Source organism: Larus michahellis, chromosome 3 (genome assembly GCF_964199755.1).
Source record: "Larus michahellis chromosome 3, bLarMic1.1, whole genome shotgun sequence".
NCBI lineage: Eukaryota > Metazoa > Chordata > Aves > Charadriiformes > Laridae > Larus > Larus michahellis.
Genome location: NC_133898.1, coordinates 98,176,575 through 98,197,952, shown reverse-complemented (window position 1 = coordinate 98,197,952; position 21,378 = coordinate 98,176,575). Strand labels below are relative to the sequence as shown.

Genomic DNA, 21,378 nt, shown 5'->3' with positions numbered 1-21,378 from the left:
GTGTTTAGTGCAATCCCAGCAGTAAAAACTCGTTACCATATATCATCACTGATTGCCTCATTTTTGGCTGACAGACAGTGGCTCATTTCACTTCATTGCAAGTTATGTGGACAAAACTTGTAATGTAAAAAATGATGGACAAAAAAATACTAGTGATTTCAGAAGCTGTAACTGAACTTCTTCTGACCAGATACCCTTGTTTTTCCTTAAGATACAAACGTCCTGGTTAGATAAAGATTTTCTTCCCTGACATGGGAAAATTATATGTAGCAGGATAATCATACAAAAACACATGCTTAGTTTTATGTTTTGGTGGGGTTTTTTCAGTAAATATGCCTAAGACCATCTTTTCTTAAGGAGATAAGATTTGTAAAAGGAGTTGCTCAAAGTTTTGAGGCTATTGTCGGGTAGTAAATAGTGGCCTGATTTTCAAGTTCTTGTTTGCTTTTGGTTTGAGCATGGACCTTAAGCAGTTCTTGTCATTTGTTCTCAAAGTACTACTTCAGCTTCACAGAAGTCAGTAAGAGCTGTTGGATAAGTAAAGTTACTTTCCTTCGACATCTGAGTGCAAACTGTTGAGAGTCTGAGTTTGCAAGTTTGCTTTTCAATGAATAACAGTCAAAAGCTGAGATTTTGCAGTGCACCAGCGAAAATGCCATCAGAGCATTAATACAACTGTTAACAGCGTTTCAGTGATGTCTCCTTCTGTTAGGACTGGTGCTTTCTTTTCCTTTGTCTCTATATATGTAAGAAAAAAAATACTGTGTGTATTAATAGACTAATTGCACTATCTGTTTTGTATTATCTGAAAATATTTATTGGGAGTGAAATTGGTTTGCCAGCTGAATGTGTGAATTTATAAGTAGAGTTATGAGATACAGTTTTTTCCAAATTCCTGCAAAAAAAATACACCTTGATAAATTATCCCAGCTGAAAAGGGGATTGTTCTTTCTAGAAGGATTTTTTTTTTATTTATTTATAGTAGTATAAATGTTGTTTGTGGATTTGTTTTAATAAACAGAAATGGGAAAAAAGTACATTATGATATTTGGATTTTAAACATTGGGATCTAACACCACTGAAAATAAATAGCATTCTCCTTTATTTGAATATATTGTGTGATAGTTGTAGGAAACATTCAAAAGACCATTACTGCAATATTTCAGATGTCTTTTTATAAACAGCATTATATATTCAGGAGAGTACAGCAGAATACACAGAATGGAAAACACAGTGGCATATTGCAGGATATAAAGTCTAGGAAACATCTGTATTTAAATGTCCTATTTTTTACTATTTATCTTCCGTCTATAGTCACCATGCACTTTCATCTTTGAGATCAATCTGCTGCTCAGTTCAACAGAAAGATGTACACATGCAGGAGAACAAATGCCGTTTGAATAATTTCTTCTCATCTTTCTCTGTTTTAGGACTGTAAGCCGAGGGGCACTTTGTCAATTCACGTGTAAATATATTGTGTTGTTTTTTAAGAGTGCTACATGCAGAGTGAGTGGGATGCTGCAGAACTTGTAACTCAGCAGGTCTCCAAGCAGCCAGATTTGAGGTTGTAAAAATCGGTAACACATCAGAAAGGACCAGAAGGAAATGTGCCCCTTGGCTTTTCTTTTTATAGTTCTTTGAATTGAGGATGACCCTTACTGTTCGAGCTGGCATAATCTTGTTGGTGTCTCGCACAGGCAGTGTGCAAACCAGCAATATGGCCACAGGCCTGCCAGGTTTCAGTCAGAGCTGGCTTGGAGCTGTTAGTACTTTTAGGCTTTCTTCGAATACGTGAGCATGCTTGACACCGCGAATAATTTGCCCTTGAGTCATGGGATGACACTGAGTATTAGTACCCTTATTATCTCTTTCATTAGTGGATTTAGCAGAGGTGTACGCTTTGTTCTCTGGAGCGTTCTTTTGAACCAGTTTTCCACACCACATACCCAGGTGCTGCATGTGTGTAAATTTGCTTCTTTTTTTTTTTTTGGTGCTAACCAACTAGTTGCCCTCAGGTGTGATTCTGGACAATGCTGGCTCAAGGCACCTCTCCCTGCAGGCAGTACATAGAAGACCATGTCAGGATTGTCATCTTCTGCCCTGCAGAGGTCTCTAACACTGGCCTAGTGACTAAGTCACCAAGCTTATGTTCTTGCATATTCTTGTATGTCTCCTGGCCTCATCCCATGGCATGTAATACGCACCGTGGCATCACAGGATAAAAACTTTACTCCAGTAGGCTGTGTCAGAGCCCCTTACGTTATTTCAGATTTACTATACTGAAAAAAGAGCAAAATGTAGTAATTTGCTCCGGGCACAACATGGAGCCCAAAGGAAAAGCCAGGCCAACGGGGATGCCATGTGCAGTCGTGCCTTTGCTAAGGGCAGTCACGGATACAAGCCATTTTGGGGCATTTGTCCTGACATTGTCCTCTCTGAGTTGGATGCCTTTAGTAACATAAAGCTAGCCTTGAGGTATCTCTCGTAGGCACCTTAATTCTATAGTTACTATCACTGACCCTTTCTCGCTAATACAGTTCTGTTGTCAATAGTGTTTTGCTCCTGGCTGCTATACTTGGAGGTAATTAGGAAGTACAGAAATTGGGGACGCATCAATTGCATTGATATTTTGTGCAAGTGGGAGCGCATACACTACCAAGCTTGCTTTTTGCTCTTCATCATTACTTAGATCAGGATCTCCGTTAATTTACTTTTGCCTGAGAAAACCAAAAATGGGGACCAGTTTCTTGTCAGACCAAAAAGGAACCACTATGGGCTGTATTTATAAGAGGTAGACTGAAATAGCACATCGCACGCGCTCAGGGGTGTGTTGCAGCAGGGGTGCTACAACAAGGCTGTTGATGAATTGCAGAATGCTTACAAGCTGCGTACCTTTTGTAGCTACAGATGGCTGCTTTACCATCCTTTTGCATCAGTTATTAAATCTGCAAAAATGTGCATCGCAGTTGCTCTGTAATAGGTTTTTTTCTCTAGCTTGTACCTGTTAAACTATGCGTTGAGAAGCAATTTATGCACATCAGTCTGCATTTCTGCACGCAGAAAGCCTTGCACCATTGACACAGCAGACAGAAGCATACAGACCATTTTGGAGTAAATTTTGCCCCTAAATGGTATTCAGTGTAGAGACAGTTTATCTTCGGTCTGCACGATGAATATAGTGTCATTTACACAGTGCAGGCAAATAACTGTAACATATTATAAAATTTAGTTGTGCGGGTTAAACTAATAAAATCAGGACCAAGCATTCTCCAATAGATATCCAGACAAGAGTAGAAAAATCTTCTCGATATGTCATAGCATAGATATTGAACTTAAATATTTTATTAACTCGTACTGTTCATATAAAGACAGCGTTCCAAAGATATATGCAGAACTGCTAGATTAACAGTAATACAAGATGAAAATGAAAGTTTTAAAAAAATCCAAACATTATCAAGAGCAGGAGAAACACTGGTAATTGTTCAGATCCTGTATTTCATTGTGCAGTCAAGGCAGGACTGGAAGTTGTATCCCAGAATGACTTCATGTTTCCTGGGCGCCTCTAGAAATAACAGCAGTTCCCACCTCAGCTGTATGCTCACCACCTCCCTCCCGTGCAGAACAGGTTCTGCTGAGAAGTTTGCAGGAGTACATCAACAAGACAAACTGTTCTCATTACTTTTTGTGCTATAAGTGGACAAAAAAAAATATGATACGCATAACTGACCAAGGTTAAAACTTCCAAAACCTGTGCAACGTGTGTTTCAGTTCTTACTCATATGGGCAAAAGCAATTCCCTTTATGCCATAGAACTCTTGATGTATTTTACCATTCTGTTTTGGGTTACTTTTATGTTACATTTCTACGTGTACCGCAGAATATTAAGACTGAGGTTATAACATGAAATATGCAGAAGGACTCTAGTTTTCCCAGGAAACAGTATGGATATTAGTAGCAGTTACAAGAGGAGGCAGAAGAATTTTTTTTACTCTTCAACCTGAAAAAAAATGTTGACGGGAAAAAATAGAAGTGGAATCCAGCACAGTAAGAGAGAGAGCAGTGACTTGGAAAGTATTCTGAAAAAGCCAATCTGGTATTTGCAGCACAGCGAGACAAGGCTGTGGACTTGCTTATGGCCGTGCACAAGGATTCCGACTTCATGGTCTGTGCATTTAAAGTCTGTGGAGCAAAGAAGTGTGTTCAAGCAGCGACATGGATGTTATCCGTGATAATATAAAATTACTCTTTCAAAAAAACCCACATGCTATTTTCAATCTCTACTGTGTCTCAAAGCTAAAATACTCATTTCTGTAATTTAGTCAACGGATATTTTTTACAGGGATTATTTCTATGAATATGATCTTCCTTATGCTTTCCCAACAGCCTGGCTCTACTCTCTGAGTTTCAGCATCCACCACACCCACCGTGTTGTCCAAGTGGTCCAGAGCACCATCTCTTTCCCAATTTGTGCCCAGGTCATGATGATCTTGTAGCTACATTTAACATCTCATCATTCGCATTTCCTGAGCTGTGAATATGCACAGGAAACCCTACTCAGCTGCCCACATTTCAGACTCTACCATATTACGTCCTTCCAGTCATGCTGCCTGATCCAGATGGCTCCAGAAAAGAAGTCAGGGGGTAAATCACATCATCTCACCCGCTTTTTGGGAGCAGATGGAAACAGAGGCACTTTCAGACAGGTCCCAGCAAGAAAGAGAGGCACAAAACAACATGGGTGGCAAATGTAGCTACTAAAAATGAGAGAATCCTGCTTTGCATAGAGCTCTGCATGTGAGTTATACTTCCTAGGCTGCCTTTTGATTCATTTTGGATGCTCAGCTTACCTTTCAGCGTTGATATGCTGGACACACCATCTATTTTTAAAGCTCAGGTCCAAAATGTAGCATTTGTTTTGTACATACGGAGTCACTGAAGTTCCAGCAAATACCTTCCACAGCCACCTGCACTGTGGAGCCTGCTCTGCCTGGTGTACCTTGTCTCGCCTGCTCTACCTCACGCTTAGTAGCACTGAATGAGGCGGTTTCAGCTGACCAAGGACCAGGAATTTGGATGAGCTGCAGTGGCCCACAGCAAAACCTCGGAGCTGTTGGCCTCAGGAGGGAGTTAGAGGATGTGTGGAAGTAGCTGATTTCTTCCACACGGAGGCATTTGTTTCTCTGCTCCTGGGTGGCCACAGATAAACAACCGCTGGTCCAGAAGGCTTAAGAGCAAAACCACAGCCCCTTTTGCTGTGGCGTTGTCTCTTCTTAGCCCAATATACGAATTATTTCTTCTTCTCTTTGGCCATGTTTGCTGTCTCTCTGCTAACTCGAGAGAGGTTACTGTGATAACTCAGGGGGAGGGGGAGCTTCTCTCTCCTGCGTGACTTCTCCCTGCCCTCCACCAGCTCTGCAGGCACAAAGAGCAAGGACCAGCTCTTCTCCACAGCACGTTTAAGCACCCCGAGCAAGGGGCAGGACATGCAGGGGCTGCCAAGGCCATAACTTGCATGTGAAGAGAGATCAAGATCTGTCTGCTTCAAACATCAGTGATGTCCACGTGAAACAGGAAAAGTGCAGATTTTTTTGGAGCAATTCAGTCTCTACAGCAGGGGGAGGTGGAAGAAATATTTACTTTTTCAGATGCTTCCCTGAGCAGACTGTGAAAAGGAAGCAGAGACGTCGCAGACAGTGAAGGAAGGGGCAGTGAAAGGAAGGGGCAAACACAGGAGAATGGTTTTTTGCATGCACTTCTGTGAAACTTTTTCAGATCTACTACTTCCTGAGAGAAACTAATGTTACCCATCGAATGACAGGCTGAACGAAATGAAAACGAACAGGACACCGAGTTTGAAGTCAACACACACTATTACATCGCATAGAGACTTTGGTGGAATTATTTCAATTAAAGGTCTTTGAGAACGAGTATCGTCATTTAGAAGCATAATTTCTGCCACGTGACAGCAGAATTCATTGTAGATCAGCCCTCAGAACCACCCCTGTAAAGGCCTGGCGGCTCTCCTTGCTCAAGGGTAACACGAAGCCTTCCAGGTGGAACTCAAATTGCATTTTAAAGAATGTGTGATGGACGCTTTTCCAAATGGATCAAGTCTTCAAACAATTTCACAGGGTTTGCATTGCTCTGTAGCGTTCAGTTGCAAGCCTAGACTCTGTGGAGTCCGTCTTCTTCCACACGGATTCTCCAAAGAGTTTATTTTACTTGGGAAATGCTGAGATCAGAAGTTGTGTAAAGTTCATTGTTTACTTTGAAGAATTTCTCTGGTGAAACTAAGAAAACTGTGGTGTTTGCTGGGTCAAAACACTTTATTATATTTTTGATACTATGTATTTTAGTACTTAACATTTTTCTGTTGAATTCATGAAGCGTTTTCCCCCCTCTTTTTTTTTTTTTTCTGTGCCAGTTGTAACTTCTTTTGTAGCCACCCAACCTAACTGACAGGGTGGCTAGAGACACCTTACCGTGCGTGTGGTCAGCAGACACTGTCACAGTCATCCTGTCTACATTCCAACTGTATAAAGGTTATTAATAAGACACCTAATTTCTAACAGTTTGCCCTAACAAGGATCTTCAGGTTTCAGCCCTTTTAAAGAGAAGCCACCACCAGTTTGCAAATGAAAAAGAGAGGCTACTTCTTCAATCAGAATTTTTTGTATTATTAAATAGGAATGCTCAAGTCCGATGACTGTTCCCGGGAGGAAAACTCAAGGAAAGGCTTTGCTCTAAGCTGTCATTCTAACTATTGCTTCTTTTTCTCTGCTTTCAGAGGCTGGCAACAAGAAGCTAAAGAGCACGATACAGAGAAGCACAGAGACAGGAATGGCAGCAGAGATGAGAAGTCGTATGGTTCGACAGCCAAGTCGGGAATCCACTGATGGCAGCATAAATAGTTATAGCTCTGAGGGCAAGTAAGTGGCATTAAAAATATCAGTAATGTAGGAGAAGTTTCTCATCTTTGTAAGAAAACTTGGGATGTGAACAGAGGTCCCAGCTCCGACTGAACGGGATAGCTCTGTGTACAGATTCTTCTTCTTGAAACGTTTGCAAAACTGAATGATTTTAGGCACTTAACACAAATCTATTGAAAACTGAGAGTAGACTTCTTAGGGATTCACATTTTCCATGTCATCCAGTGAGGCATTTTGTTCATCAAAAGACAACTAAATTCAGAGCGCATTATTCAAAACAAAACATAGGCGTACTTTTTCTGTGAGTTATGTTTGGATTAACTCAGAGTTAAACTTCAGATGTTGTATGTAAATCCCTGTGATATGGAACTCTGTTCAGTAATACTGTACACAAAGAGAGTTTAGTTTGGAGCCGGCCCAAGTCTCTTATTGAGAATCGTAAACCGTAATTCGTAAACCAGCTGCCCCACCAGCTGAAATCAGGCAGACAAGTGTGGGGAACGGGGCAGCTGCTTTCATTCACTGCCGAGTGACTCAGTGTGTAAGAAAGGAGAACAAAGGCACATCTGACACAAAAGTGTGCATGAACACTCCAGCCTCCTCCCAGCTCTCGGTGGGACTCTACCGCCTGTGCCAAGGCACAGTGGTCACTAGGGAGTTCTTAGAAGGTGCCTCCCCACAAAAGGGGAAAATGGGTGTAGACAAATCTGCCCTGTAGACCTGGAAAAAAAAAGAGAGATTGGGACTTCTTTGTCTTCATCTTTTTATATGCTTACCTTGTTACCACAATTCTGATCTAGTTAAAGATGTCCCTGCTTACTGCAGGGGGGTTGGACTAAGATGCCCTTTGAAGGTCCCTTCCAACCCAACACATTCTATGATTCTATGAATTGTTACTGCACATTGTACAAGGCACGAAGAGGCAGGGGCAGCCATGGTGGTGGCGAGGAGCTGTGAAAAGGTGCCCTTTCTCCATCATCAGATGATCTTGCCACCCTCATTTTTTTACAACGAGGGTGGTGAGACACTGGAACAGGTTGCCCAGAGAAGATGACCAATAAAACAGTTTTCTACTGTTTAATCACTTCCCCCACATGCATCACTGGGTTATTTGTAGAACATCAGTTGGACACAACTGCAAAGTGGAGGGGAAGCCACACAATTGCATCAGATAATCAGAGGTACATGCACAGCTGATCCTAAAATCCTCTCCCTCTCTCCCTCCTCCTTCTGGGCCTTTTTTGAACATTTGAAATGTCACCTTTAATTTCAGATGTCACTGCTAGTGCGAGCATGAAACATTTTTTGATAGCACCTTGTATTCAGAATAGTGAAGCTGTTTGCTAGATTCTTCCTGTCTCTTGTAGAATCATAGAATCATTTAGGTTGGAAAACGTCTTTGAGATCATCACTTCTGTGAGATTCCCATCAAAATCAGTGAGAGCCTGACTTTGGTTGCTGGAGTAGTATTTTGTCTGCAGTTTGCTCTTGACATTACTGTAGGCGGGTAACGATGACAATTAGGAAATACATGTTAAGTTTGCACAGGCTACTTTTCCTTTCTTGTGTGTGTGTACATTATAATACTGACTTACTTCCAGTGTCATATAGTTTATTGACAGTATCATGCCTCATCCTGCATTTCGTAAGACCAATCAGATGTGTAGCTCAGCTGAGAAGGCAGATTCCTACAGGAGGTACCCCAGGTATCACGCTATGTTTTTCAGCTTGACCTGTAACTGGAGTTTAATGAATTAGAATTAAGGCACAGTAAGGTGAATGTGTACTTCACAACCTCCATTATTATGTGTATAGCTAGAGGTGTCTGAAAAGTGAGAAAGCTCTCACGTGGACATTTTCAATGTTGTTAGTCATTCCGTAGCAAAATGTAACATGTTTTGGGGAAAAAGGCCAAAGAAACGAGCAAGAAACTTTTCATAGCAGGGGCAAGAGTGAACAGGTAGAAAACAGGTAGAACTGGGGAGAAAAGCAGATTGTGTGTCTTGTCAGGAAGGGTGGGATTGAAGCTGCATCTTGAGGTTAGGTGAGTGCTGTTACTGGTGGGCTGTTGGTTGAACTGGAGACCTTGAGGTTCTTTTCCTCTTCCATCTAAAGAAACCTTCTTAAAAAAAAGAGTTCTTTAAACTTCTGTGAAAAGCTTACCTTTTGGCAAATCGGAGTTTTCTGATGTAAAGCACTGTGCTGATATTTTCTGGCCAGCTTCAGTTACGGGCAGCCTATAGGTTTATGCAGGCTTAGTAAGAGCAGTTAGTCTTGAAGAAAGGAACAGACTTTCACTGTCCAGCTAACTGGGGTTTGCAAAGAGTTTTCAGTGTGAACTGAACGACTGGAGCACATACGCCTGATCTGTGGAAATCAAAGCTTTTTACAGTAGATATTTTTCTTAGGAAGTTTTGTTATTATTTTCTCCAGTCTAATAGGGAATTTCCTTTGAGGCAGAAGCAGATAAAAAGTGGTGGATGTCCTGCTGGGTAAGATGCTATCTAGACTTGGTTCAAAGTCTGTTCTTCTGCTCCTCATAATTGTGATGAGGAAGTCAAAGCTGAGTCTCCCCACCATGGGTCATTCTTTCTCTCTCTTTTTGTCTCTTTTGTTATTGTTTGGAGACTGTATATCTATTAAAAAGAAAGTGGAGATTCTGGAATACAAAAAAGCAGCTTGGAAAAGCACATAACATAGAATCATAGAATAGTTTGGGTTGGAAGGGACCTTTAAAGGTCACCTAGTCCAACCCCCTGCCATGGGCAGGGACATCTTCAACTAGCTCAGGTTGCTCAGAGCCCCGTCCAACCTGACCTTGAATGTTTCCATGTACTCTGTGCCAATGTATTACAGTTCTGTTTGTGTCCTGAAAGAGGGGTGGGTACCAACTGTACATCCAGATGTGGCTACCAGAATATTTTGTCTAGGAAGTGGCATTAGGTTTAGCTCTAATCAGCACTAGTACTACCCACCAGTTTACTGCTTCGTTAAACAGCTGCAGCAATCAGATTAATTGAGTGTATACATCTGGTTTCCCTGTTTGCTCTAACCAATGCGGATGGGGTTTGGATGTATGTACAGATATAAAACAGGATTACAAGGTAAATCAAGCATTCAAGAATGAAGAATGGTAGACTATTAAATTTCATGAGGCTTTTTATATTTTCTCATACAAGGTCACTCATAGTTTATTCACCGCCAGCTCTTCACTGCTCCTGGATAACTTGTTAGCAAGAACTGGTTTGTTCTATGGACTACTTTGGGTCCACGTGCAGAATTTCACTACGCTTCTTTGGGGTCTGTGGGAGACAGCTCGTTCCTGATGCTGCAGAACAATTTGTGGTTGCACGTCCTGAGCTGCTTGCCTTGGATCAGTAGTACTTTTGGGGTTAAATACTGTAGGACAATAGAAATTAATCATGTTCTTACGCTTAACTGGCTTTTATTTTCCTTCAGCTTAATATTTCCTGGAGTACGGCTGGGCGCTGACAGTCAATTTAGTGATTTCCTCGATGGACTTGGACCCGCACAGTTAGTAGGCCGACAAACGCTAGCAACGCCTGCCATGGGTAAGAATAGTATGTTCTTCTCTGTTAAATGAATAATAAGTCAACTAACTAACGCACACACGGCCAGACTACAACACCAAGAAGACTTTTACAAAGTGGCTTCCTTCACTGTAAACATGAAGGTCCTATATGCAGTTGCTGGTATTCCTAGCGTGCTAGCATCCAAAATGGGGTGAGTAATGCTATTTGCTCCGTATGTGAGGTGTCTGCTAACCTCATTTGCAATTTGAAGATATTACTCAAAATTATGGTGGCTCTTTAATTGTAGTTCACTGCAAAATCTCAGCTGTTCAGAGTTTACATTTGCTTGCCACAAATTATATTGGAGGTGACGGACAGTTTCTGGCCAAACTGTGCTCTTGTTCAAGTTTAGTTCATCTCACTCCAGAATGTGAAACTTCTGCCCACGTTTGCAATACTCAATAATCAGTTGCTGATAAAGCCAGTGTTTGTCACGGAAGAGATAAAATCCTTTTCTACAGCAGCTGCCTGGGGCTATCTGTGATCTTCTCTCTGTTCCCAACCAGTCTGGTTTTCCCTGTAGTAGCATTAGCCGTGCCTGGGTTATGAGTAGGGTATCAGTGTATGAGGTGTGCAACGGCGCAGGACCGCGCAAGTATCTTGGGAAAGGTTTGAAGGGGTTTTTTTTGGTTATGTGTGAGCAATTCTTAGACACCCTTTAGGATGCTAAGTGAGGAGTCCTTGATCCGTTACTCTTTAACCATACATTTCCTGCTGGAAATTATAAATGGCCAATGCTTCAGTACAGGGGTCTTGGGAGAATCAGCTCTGGGAAGGGCTAATGAGCTGCTTCTGAAAAAGGAGAGAAACAGAAAGAAAAATCGCAGAAGAGAGTGTTCCCAGTCATGAGCAGGAGCAGACAGAAACTTTCTTGAGAATCCTTTGAGTAGCCCCTAGGGCAAGGGTTGCTCTGTAAGTCCAAACGACTGCTGCTAATGCTTTGATAAGCACCAAACTTATTAAATTCATACTTTTTATTATTATTTTGAAAGAGAAGGTATTCTGTGAGATGATTTGCCCAATAAAAATCTAAGTGGCTCTATCGGTATGAATACAAGGGTCTACATTTCTTCTGTCTCTTTATTTTAGTCTTGTTTTCTGACTAAATATTTTTCTGCAGATTACTTGAGTAATACGTTTATTTTCACTCCTTAGAACTGCTTTATTTACTAAAGGCTCAAGTTTTGGCTTTATTGCTAAAGGCGTTATTTGCTGCTTTATTTACTAAAGGCTCAAGATTTTCAATTTTCAGAAGACCTTCCATGTGGTATCCTTTCACTAGTGACGATTTGAAAATCTTTGTATTACCGCTCCCCCTTCTGGTTCCCTGTCGCATGTTTTATTTTGGATATGCGATACGGAGACGTGCTCTTAAAAAGGCTTGTTGGAATTTTCCTGTGAGGTCTGTTTATTCAAGCAAAGTTTGATTGATAAAAAAAAAATCTTCCCTGCTGCTCTGTCATACCTCAAGTACCGAGGTATAAACACTGCTTTAATATACTGTTAGACAAGCATGTGAAAAATCTCATGCCCAGTTAATTTCAAAATGCTGCCTTTCTAAATCCAGACCCCAAATTCTATAGTTTAGGACTATCTGTTTGTGAGAGTGTTTTTTTTAGACAATCAGAGTTTACATGTCAAATATATAAATACTCAGGTGTTTCATGGATATATGTATGGTTCATTGATTTGTGCAGGTATCACGTAGCTGCCCATGTCGTATTATGCATTTTTTATTCTAAGAAGTGGCCTGTTAGATTTCTACCCAGCTGATTCCATGATATATGAAACCATAAAGATCTAAAACTTGGAGCAGCAGCTTCCTTTGCATTTCATTGATCTGGATCAGAATGGTGCTTGGTCTCGGACTAAGCCGTTTCCTTTTTCCGCAGGAAATGTCATTTGTCAGAACTCAGGCAGGGAAACGAGTTTGACTATTTAAGTAGCAAAAGCAGCTTCTTATTTTAACATCTTGGATCATTTTCTTCACACCAAAAATGGGTGTGGAATATTGATAACAATGAGAAAATTGCCACCCCTGTACTCGTTGGAGACTTTTGCAGAAAAAAAAAAATACCTCTTTTGAGCTCCTGGAGGGCAGGGCATCGTTCTCTGAAGCTGTGCTATGGCTGTGGCCTCGTCTGGCTGGTGCCTCTGCCTTATGCTGGGGATCCACTCAGGAAATTGTAGTTACAGAAGAAGGTTTCAACGTTAGCCTCTACCAGCAGTTCTCCTTCCTGCTACGTCAGACAAGGAGCCTTTGCACTGCCAGCTCTTGTGTCTCGGCTTGGAGGCAGAAACTTCCAGCCGAGGGGATTTCTGAGTGTGAGTTGGTGTTTTAGGCTCACAGAGTGTGGGACCGCGTCAGTGATGGGCACACTGGGGCAACAGTCCGCGGTAGGAGGTCTTTAAATAATTCAGTAGTGCAAAATTAAAGGTGTGGTGGTTATACCATAGTGTTGCTGTAAATTTGTCTGCTTCCGTGGACCTGAAACACTGAGCTCTGACATAAACCGTACACCAAGAGAGGGCACCACGCTCCCTAAGTATATGTCTTTTAGCCCTGGTTCAAGGATGGAGAAACTAAAGGGATCAGGAAGAGAGGTGACAAGCACACGAATGCAGCAGACTAGTAGCAAACTAATCTTTCTGTTTCTCACTCTTGTACCCTCTCTCCCGGGCCATACTGCTTCTCTGAAGTGTGGGCTTCTTTCTTCTCCCTCTCAGGTGACATCCAGATTGGAATGGTGGATAAAAAGGGCCAGTTAGAAGTAGAAGTCATTAGAGCCCGGGGCCTCACACAAAAACCTGGCTCCAAATCTACCCCAGGTAAGAAAAAAAATAGACAATGTAAGAACAGAAAACAAGAATATGAAATATGCTGGTGGGGATCAGAGACTTTTTGAGTTCGTCATTAGCTGTCACTTCATTTGCATTTGTTTGGTTTGCTTTCCAACAAGGAATGCGTGCGTGGATATATCCTCGCTACCAGTGTCCACTTCTTACCACCTTGCACCTGCCAGTCGCGTGCCACCTTTCAAGGAATGATTTTCAGCAACTCAGCATCCTGTTCTGGGAGGAACATTTGCAGAATAATTTCTGTGTATCTTAGGCAAGTCTTACATCTCAGAGGGGCTTTGTCAATGTAGATGAAGTCCTTTGCGTTTGTTCCACGTGAAAACAAGAGATGGAGAACAGATGAAAGTGCTTTGAACAAACAGCTTAGCACCACGACGCCCCGCATGCCAGGATCTTCCATATGCAACAATGCTTCAAGAAGACAGCAGGTTATGCTAGCACCAGTGTCCTTAATTTGTATAATGAATGAGATTTAGTACTGTATCATTTTATAAGGAATTTTTTTGAAGTTCTAGTTATTTAAAGAAATCTTTATTAGAGGAGATCCATAATCGCTACCACAACCACCACTTACTGTAACAACTGAAACAGTTGTTTTAGATAACATTTTGCCAAAATGGTACTTTACAATCATCCTTGGAGATGAAAGAGCAATTAATGTCTCTGTTATCGGAGTGACTTCGTTTTACATATTCCTTTCAATGAAACATCAAAGTCTTTTTTTTTTTAAATATGTCAACCCCTAAACATACATAGAGGCTCCAGAGTAGCTATCAGTGACAGTTAATTCCTGTCAAAGGAAAGTGTTTTTAAAATGACAGACATGAAGCCTGATTGTTGCTAGTAACATCTTAGATCATTACGTTCAAAGTTTATAAAAATCAAATTGATTTCTTATGGGCTGTGTAATTTATTTGATGTATATAATTGTATTCAGATTACACAGTGAAGATAACGTGTGTCATTTTCTTTCCACTCAGCTTCCTTTTAAGGCATTTGTCCTCCAGCTCAGACGTGCAATGTGCAAGTTTTTAAGTCCCAACATAAAATTCATGGTGTTCTGTTTGCAGCTCCGTATGTCAAAGTGTATTTGTTGGAAAATGGAGCCTGTATAGCGAAGAAGAAGACAAGAATTGCAAGGAAGACCCTTGATCCTTTGTACCAACAGACACTGGTTTTTGATGAAAGTCCACAGGGTAAAGTCCTTCAGGTCAGTTCCTTCTTAATCCCATTTTAGGCTATCATTTAGAGAAGCACTTGCATGTTTACTTAAGTTTAAGCAATATGCGTAAATCCATTCCAACTCACTAAGCATTTAATTTTATAAATACCAGCAACCACATCCTCGTGGCTTTGTGGTTTCAGACCTGCGAAATGTCTGGCTGAACTAAATATTTCTCTTTTGTTGACTCTCGCTCCTGTCCTGCCGTTAGGTTTTCCCACAAGAGGGAGCAATCATTCACCCTTAAGAATAACATTTTCCTTACACTACACGTAACGAAATACAGCAGGAGTGAACATAGAATCATAGAAATTGCCTGGGTTGGAAGGGACTTTTCAGATCATCCAGTCCAACCGTCAACCTAACTCTGACAAAACCATCACTAAAGCTAAGCACTATGTCTACCCGTCTTTTAAATACCTCCAGGGATGGTGCCTCAGCCACTTCCCTGGACAGCCTGTGCCAATGTTTGATAGCCTTTTCAGTGAAGAATTTTTCCTAATAGCCAATCTAAACCTTCCCTGGCGCAACTTGAGGCCATTTCCTCTCCCCTCAGCCTCCTTTTCTCCAGGCTGAACAACCCCAGCTCCCTCAGCCGCTTCTCATAAGACTTGTTCTCCAGACCCCTCACCAGCTTCGTTGCCCTTCTCTGCACACGCTCCAGCACCTCAATGTCAACATCTCAATATCTAAGCATGGGTCTGGGGACAATGCTGAACCTGTGTTTTACGTTCTTCCAGGTAATAGTTTGGGGAGACTACGGCCGAATGGACCACAAATGCTTCATGGGAGTTGCCCAGATCCTTCTGGAGGAACTGGATCTGTCCAGTGTGGTAATAGGCTGGTATAAATTATTTCCACCTTCATCACTAGTGGATCCAACCTTGACTCCCCTGACACGCAGGGCTTCCCAGTCATCTCTGGAAAGTTCAACTGGGCCTCCCTGCATTAGATCATAGTAGCAGGTGCTGTCTAATAAAAACGTCACCCAGGATAACAATTGGAACCAGATATTCACATGATCAAAAAACACTGTTGGAGAGAGACAATCACTTCTGTTTTCGCTTGTAGTAGTTATCCAAAAATATGTCTGAGTTGTTTGGCGAGAGATGGCTTAAATTGACAGAACAAAGGTATATCACATAACGGCCAATCTATTAGCGGCTATCACCGATGCTTATAATGATTAAAAAATTTAAAAAAAAAAAAGAGAGAGAGAGGGACCTTTAGATTCGACCTAAGTCAAAGATGAGCCAAACTGGAAGCTCTCACTCTGTTAACAATGTTGTATTTTTCACATTTTGACAGAGCCCTCAAGCAGTGTTACCTTCCTGGTGTTTCAGCAGTTTTTCTGTACTTGTCACTTCCACTAGTTTTTTGCCATGTGATTCTGCTAGTTTTGTAGAAGTCCTCACAACGCTAACAGAGACCCTTCCTTTCTTTTTCTAAACCAAACAAAAAAGGGCTGAAGCATATCTCTGTGAGCATCGTTAAAGTGTTCAACAGCCACAGTTACGATTCCAGCGAGTTCAAATCCTTTCTCAGTTCTGGTACTTCCACGTCTCTCATGTGGGATCCCAGAACAAATGACCAGTCTAAGTTATATTCTTAAAAAGAAATAATCATCACAGTGCCACTTTTTCTTTGTAAAAAGCAGATATGTTTGCATTATATATAATAACTTTTATGTTTATGATGTTCTTGCATGGAAGATTTTTGAAGAATTCTGCAACTACTGCTGGGGACTGGTGTAAAGCAACTTTAGTCTTAATTTTTGACATTGAATATGTTACTGGTAATGCAGTTTTCCTCCTAGAAATGGAGAGGAGATATTTACGTTTCTGTGTATAAATGTATATTTGACTTCCCGAAATGTTGACCAGGAATGGATTGAGCATATGACACTTTCAGCTGTACCCAGGCTTCTCTGACGTGTGTCACTTCAGACGCACCCGTCTGCCCTGGATAGAGCACGGTATGAGTTGTTCAGTGTTTCACTGGAAATTCCAGTCGAAATATTCTGCACTTACTAACGTTTTTATCAAATTTTAGTTTACATTTCTTTGAGATTGATGCAAGCACAAGGCTTGATTTTTTAACGCAAGATATCTTACTTTTTGGAGAAAAAAAAAAAAAGGTCAAATTTCAATTTGCTTTTTATTCATTTGAGTTCTTCTTGGCCTTGAAATCCCTCGTGATATTCTGTAAATGTGCGAACAACTGCAGATTCCTGCGGGTGCATCGATATGTTTCCCCTCCTTTTACGGGCCATTCAATTTTGTGATCACACAAATAGAGCAGCATGACTTGGAACTGTTCAAAGCTGCATGCACGTTTTGTAAAAAGAGATGAAAAAGGTTATTTAATAATGTATGTTAGTTCCACATAGGCCAGCTTGTATGTTGCATGTACTTGTACAGTTTGCTCGTAATTACTATACTGAAGTAACCAAGAAATCTAAGCCATCCATTTTTCTTATAGACATTTTGCAGGTTTTAGCCAGGCTAGGTCTGTGAGTCTGGTGCTAAATGTCTATAGATGGACTTTATTTTTTACCCTATGGAAAACGTGATGTAGTACGGACCAAATTCCTTCTAATAACTATTTTGGTGTAGATTCCTACTGTGGGGCTGTAACACATGTAGAAACTGTGCACACACTAGGTTTTAATTCATAGACATACTGCCTGCACCAAGTGAACTATTTATTATTAACTCAACACGTGGGAATTATTCTGCCCGTCTTTCCATGGGGCGCAGATTGGTTACTGCTCGACCTGCTGAGCAGGAAGAACTCAAGCATTGGTGCACTACTACTAGGTCCTGTTCTGTCTTAGTGGCCAAAAACCAACTAGTCCTAATTCGATAGTATCTTTCTATTTTGACCACTTGTCTTAACACTCCCCTGTGCTTTTAAATGGACTTCCAACTCATGTTATGTAAACATGTTTAATAAAATTTCCTTTTCATGTCCAGTGTAGTAGTCGTGCTCTCTGTATGTTCTGAGGTTCATCTGTGATTCTGCTTGCTGCAGGACTGTGTGAAATGTGTTAAGGAACAGTAAAATGATAAGTAATTTCTATGGTTCTTTTGATCGCTGTAATAGTCTGTGTTGAAATCTGGGGCCAAAAACTGAGGCCTGGTGAAAGTCGTGTTTGGTTGGCTTCCTTTTCACCGAGAAAGGAGCCAAATTGTGCTCTCATTCGCTGAAGCAGGCAAATTGAAGCCAAACCCCAAATTTAGCCAAATTACAATCTGGTGAAAGCAAATCAGCTAATTGGAGTTGAGTGACGCTGCGTCTGTTCACGCTAGGTCAGCGGGGCGGTATGTGTTAGAGCCAGGCACCAGCTCTCCATTTGGTGTGCGCTGAGCCTTTAAGACACGAGAACAACTCCTCATCTTTTGCACTTTTTAAACCCAGAAATACGCCCTTGTGTTGTAATGCCCTTATGGACAATGCTTTATAGGAATTCACCTGAGAGCAGAATTTGGCGCTAAATTTTATTAGAGAAGCAAAGATTCTGTACTTTGTCTGATTTTTAGTTTTCCATGTCCCACAGATACCTGATCACAATTTAAAAAAATAACATAAATACAATATTGCCTCACTTTGAACACTTTTGTTTATTACTTTATTTATCTGAATACACGGTTAAGCTACTGAAAAAAATGAATAATTAAACATGGTAAATCTCTGAACAAAAGGCATGTTATATTTCTGCTTCTGTGTGGCGGGAGTGATCTGTTTTAAATACAGAATTTGTCATACCGGCAAAAATCCCCCAGTTTCCTCAGTCTCATGGCTTCAAATATCGTGTCCAATATTAGGGTATCTTTTCCTTTCTGATCCTGAGCAATAAATAAAGTTCAGCATTTCTGATCCCCCCCGCCCCCGCCTAGAGCACAGAAAATAATGGCAGCAAAAGAACACGCTGAACTGTATCATTTTTGGTGTTTCTTGTGAACAGGGATCGCATATGCAAAGATTTCAGGAACGAAGTAGTAGACTGTGCTAGGACAGATAAGTCGTGTGCTGCTCGCCTTTCCCAGGGACTGTTTCCTTTTAAAAACTCATTGCTGAGCGTTGGGATTATAATACACAGATAAATCAACTTTAGTTCCCTCCTGGTTTTCCCTTGAGAATGCAGTACTGCCTTATATGTCATGTGCAGGGGAAGAGCAAAGATACTAAACGCGTAATCCCTGTCATATAATCAGACAGTTATTTTCCTCGTGACGAGTAAATGTTCTACATTTTGTATTGAAATGAATTTAGTGTCCCTCTTTGTGGGCGCAGAAAAAGCTTTTTGGCCTTGACCTCTGTGTTAGAGAGACAACAGAACTGCTGTGAGCGGGTAGGACAACCCAGAGCTTCATGATCTCATTCCTTCGTAATTCCCAGAGAAACGATACGTGCACTTTTGTTGCCTGTTTTCACTGAGAAATGACAACCCCAAAAGTCGAGTTCAGCCAGGTGTGATATGCTATATATGCCAGAAAAGTTTAGAGTGGATCTTCAGTGGCTGATCTGCACACTCCAAGATTGTACGTTTACAGCCAGTGACCTGTCTTCTATGAAGTCGGCTGTTTGCTGCTCCCCCCAGTAGTCGCCACTCTACTGTCCACAGCCCACTTAACTCTTGGGAAAAGGATTATGGGACTCACGCTCTTCTCTTGCCTTAAGTGAAGAAAGTCATGGCAGACAGCAATGGGGCTCTTCCTTTCAAGCCCCCCGTGTCACCCTACTATAATTCTGCAAACGCAGAAGAAAGCAATCTGCAAGAAAGCAGGCTATTGTTGAAGGCTGTGGCTTCTCAACTCAGGTAATGAGCATTCTGGACATCTTGAGTGATTAAGAAGTCTGATAACATCTATCAAGAGTAATGAGTCTCAATTAATACCTTGCTCCCAGCCTGTCTAGTTCTCCCCAGGAGAGAAAGAAAATGTACGGATCGTGTATATTTTCTCGGTGTCTGCATGGGTGACCACGTAGGCCTGTGTACGTACCGTTACATACCATCATTATGACAGAGGTTGTGCATGGCAGGCATGTCACATAGATCAAATGTTCTTCCAAGTTTTGTAATCTGAATTTGTCTTACCTGAGGTGCCAGAGAACGGAGGGGAAGCTGCCTTCATTCCTTCTAGAGTCCAGCTCCTGAATGCATAGCCTGGTGTCTAATGAAATGCCCCTTGGTGAGGTACTTTCTAGTCGTCGGTATGATTTGAAGCCATAGTTGTGCCTCAGGACATAAAACCTTAGACGTTCTGCCTTGTTGAGTCAGTGTCCAACGCTCAAGGCCAGTAGTACCTGAGGGAAAGGATAAAAAGTTGACAGAATCTGTAGACGACTGCGTCAATATAGCAATTTAGGTAAGACACACCTTATAAAGCTGTATTTGTGTCTCAGCTAGTATGGGAAAGGCATCCTTGAGAGCTGAGTCTTTTGGAGGTTTCAGCTGCTGGCTGCTAGAAGCGAGTCACCTAAGGGTTTCACAGAATCCCACGGGTGGCCTGTGAAAAAAAATTACTTTCAGAAAGTGATGAGCAGCAGTTCGTCACAGTCATGCTCCTTGAACAACTCAGAATTTATTCATCCCGATTGCCATTCTTTAACATGTCTACAGTTTCAGAGCCCTGCTAAAATGCAGATACAAATCAGTAGCGGCCCAGCTGGTAAAGCACTGGGTCCATAGTGAAAGGTCCAGAATGTGACATCGCCATCTATATGGATTTTCACATAGGACATTGAGAACCTAGGTATCAGCCTCTGCACCTGGGTTTTATGATAACTAAAATGGGGGTAGGTGCAATCCCCTATTTCAGAGATATTGCATAGATAGGGAAAGAGCAGAGCATAAATGTGGAAAAACCAGTTGTGAGGCCCAGGAGACTGGAATGCCATAGTAAGATCTCATCTTCTTGTCCTGGCTCCCAAAGTCTTTTTCACACTGACAAGTATCAGGAAGCAATACCTTCAGTACTAAACCTTGTCACTACACTTCAGCTACAGCCAAATAAAAATTCCTGAGCCACACACCTAGGCAGGACAGTGCTGTTTTCTTCAGTTTATCCCATCCCCTGTACAAAGGGTCTTTCCATACAGAAGATGTCTCCTGTCCCAGTCACCTGCTCTTCAGGAAATACAGCAGTGCTACCACCTCTGCATTTCCTGTACCACCACTTTGTTGTCTGGACTGAGAGCAGGTGTCCACGGAAGAAAGATGCCCATGTACATGCTACGGCACTAATTATAAAAGATGGAATAATGCCATTTAGATCAAGCTCATACAAGGGTCGGTGAGACAATTCTAGATAGTTTAAGAAATCTTGTCATGTAGTTTAACCCAAAAACCTAAAATATGCAAATCCAGCAAATATTGTAAAACAGAACTTCGATTAAATGTTATGGTGTGTACTCAGAAGATAAATTAGTTTTGGTAACTGTATTTGCATACTGCAGATACAGTGTCCATGCACAATACAAATGTAGCAGTATTACACTAGCACATAGAACAAAAAAGACCAATTATTATTTTCAGTAATGCAGAGGCTGAGGGATGGCCAGGAGGGAAATATTTTCTAAATATTTAGCTATTAAGCAAAGTCTGTTACAAGCCGGGAGCAGCATTATCCTTGAGCCACTGTTTGTTAAACCTGCAGCAAAAAGAACCAAGAGAGAGCTCAAGAGCTTCACCCTTCGGTTTTAGAAAGCGATCCAGTGACAGAGTCTGAAGCTACGTGAGCAACTCAAGTATTCACAAACAAACAGGCAA

At 41.4% G+C, this 21,378-nt stretch overlaps 1 protein-coding gene across 50 annotated transcripts in view; it reads left to right on the top strand.

The window, feature by feature from the left end:
* RIMS1 (regulating synaptic membrane exocytosis 1) overlaps positions 1 to 17,577 on the top strand; it is a 342,439-nt gene extending 324,862 nt beyond the window's left edge. For 49 of the 50 annotated variants that reach the window (XM_074581408.1, XM_074581382.1, XM_074581377.1 and 46 more), the window contains 5 exons: positions 6,788 to 6,929; positions 10,389 to 10,501; positions 13,250 to 13,351; positions 14,452 to 14,591; positions 15,344 to 17,577. In XM_074581408.1, the coding sequence (XP_074437509.1) occupies positions 6,788 to 6,929; positions 10,389 to 10,501; positions 13,250 to 13,351; positions 14,452 to 14,591; positions 15,344 to 15,562 (716 nt within the window). In that variant the 3' untranslated portion in view covers positions 15,563 to 17,577. The remainder of the gene's footprint in view (positions 1 to 6,787; positions 6,930 to 10,388; positions 10,502 to 13,249; positions 13,352 to 14,451; positions 14,592 to 15,343) is intronic. The other variant, XM_074581426.1, reaches the window with a different exon arrangement.
* The last annotated feature ends 3,801 nt before the right edge of the window (positions 17,578 to 21,378 follow it).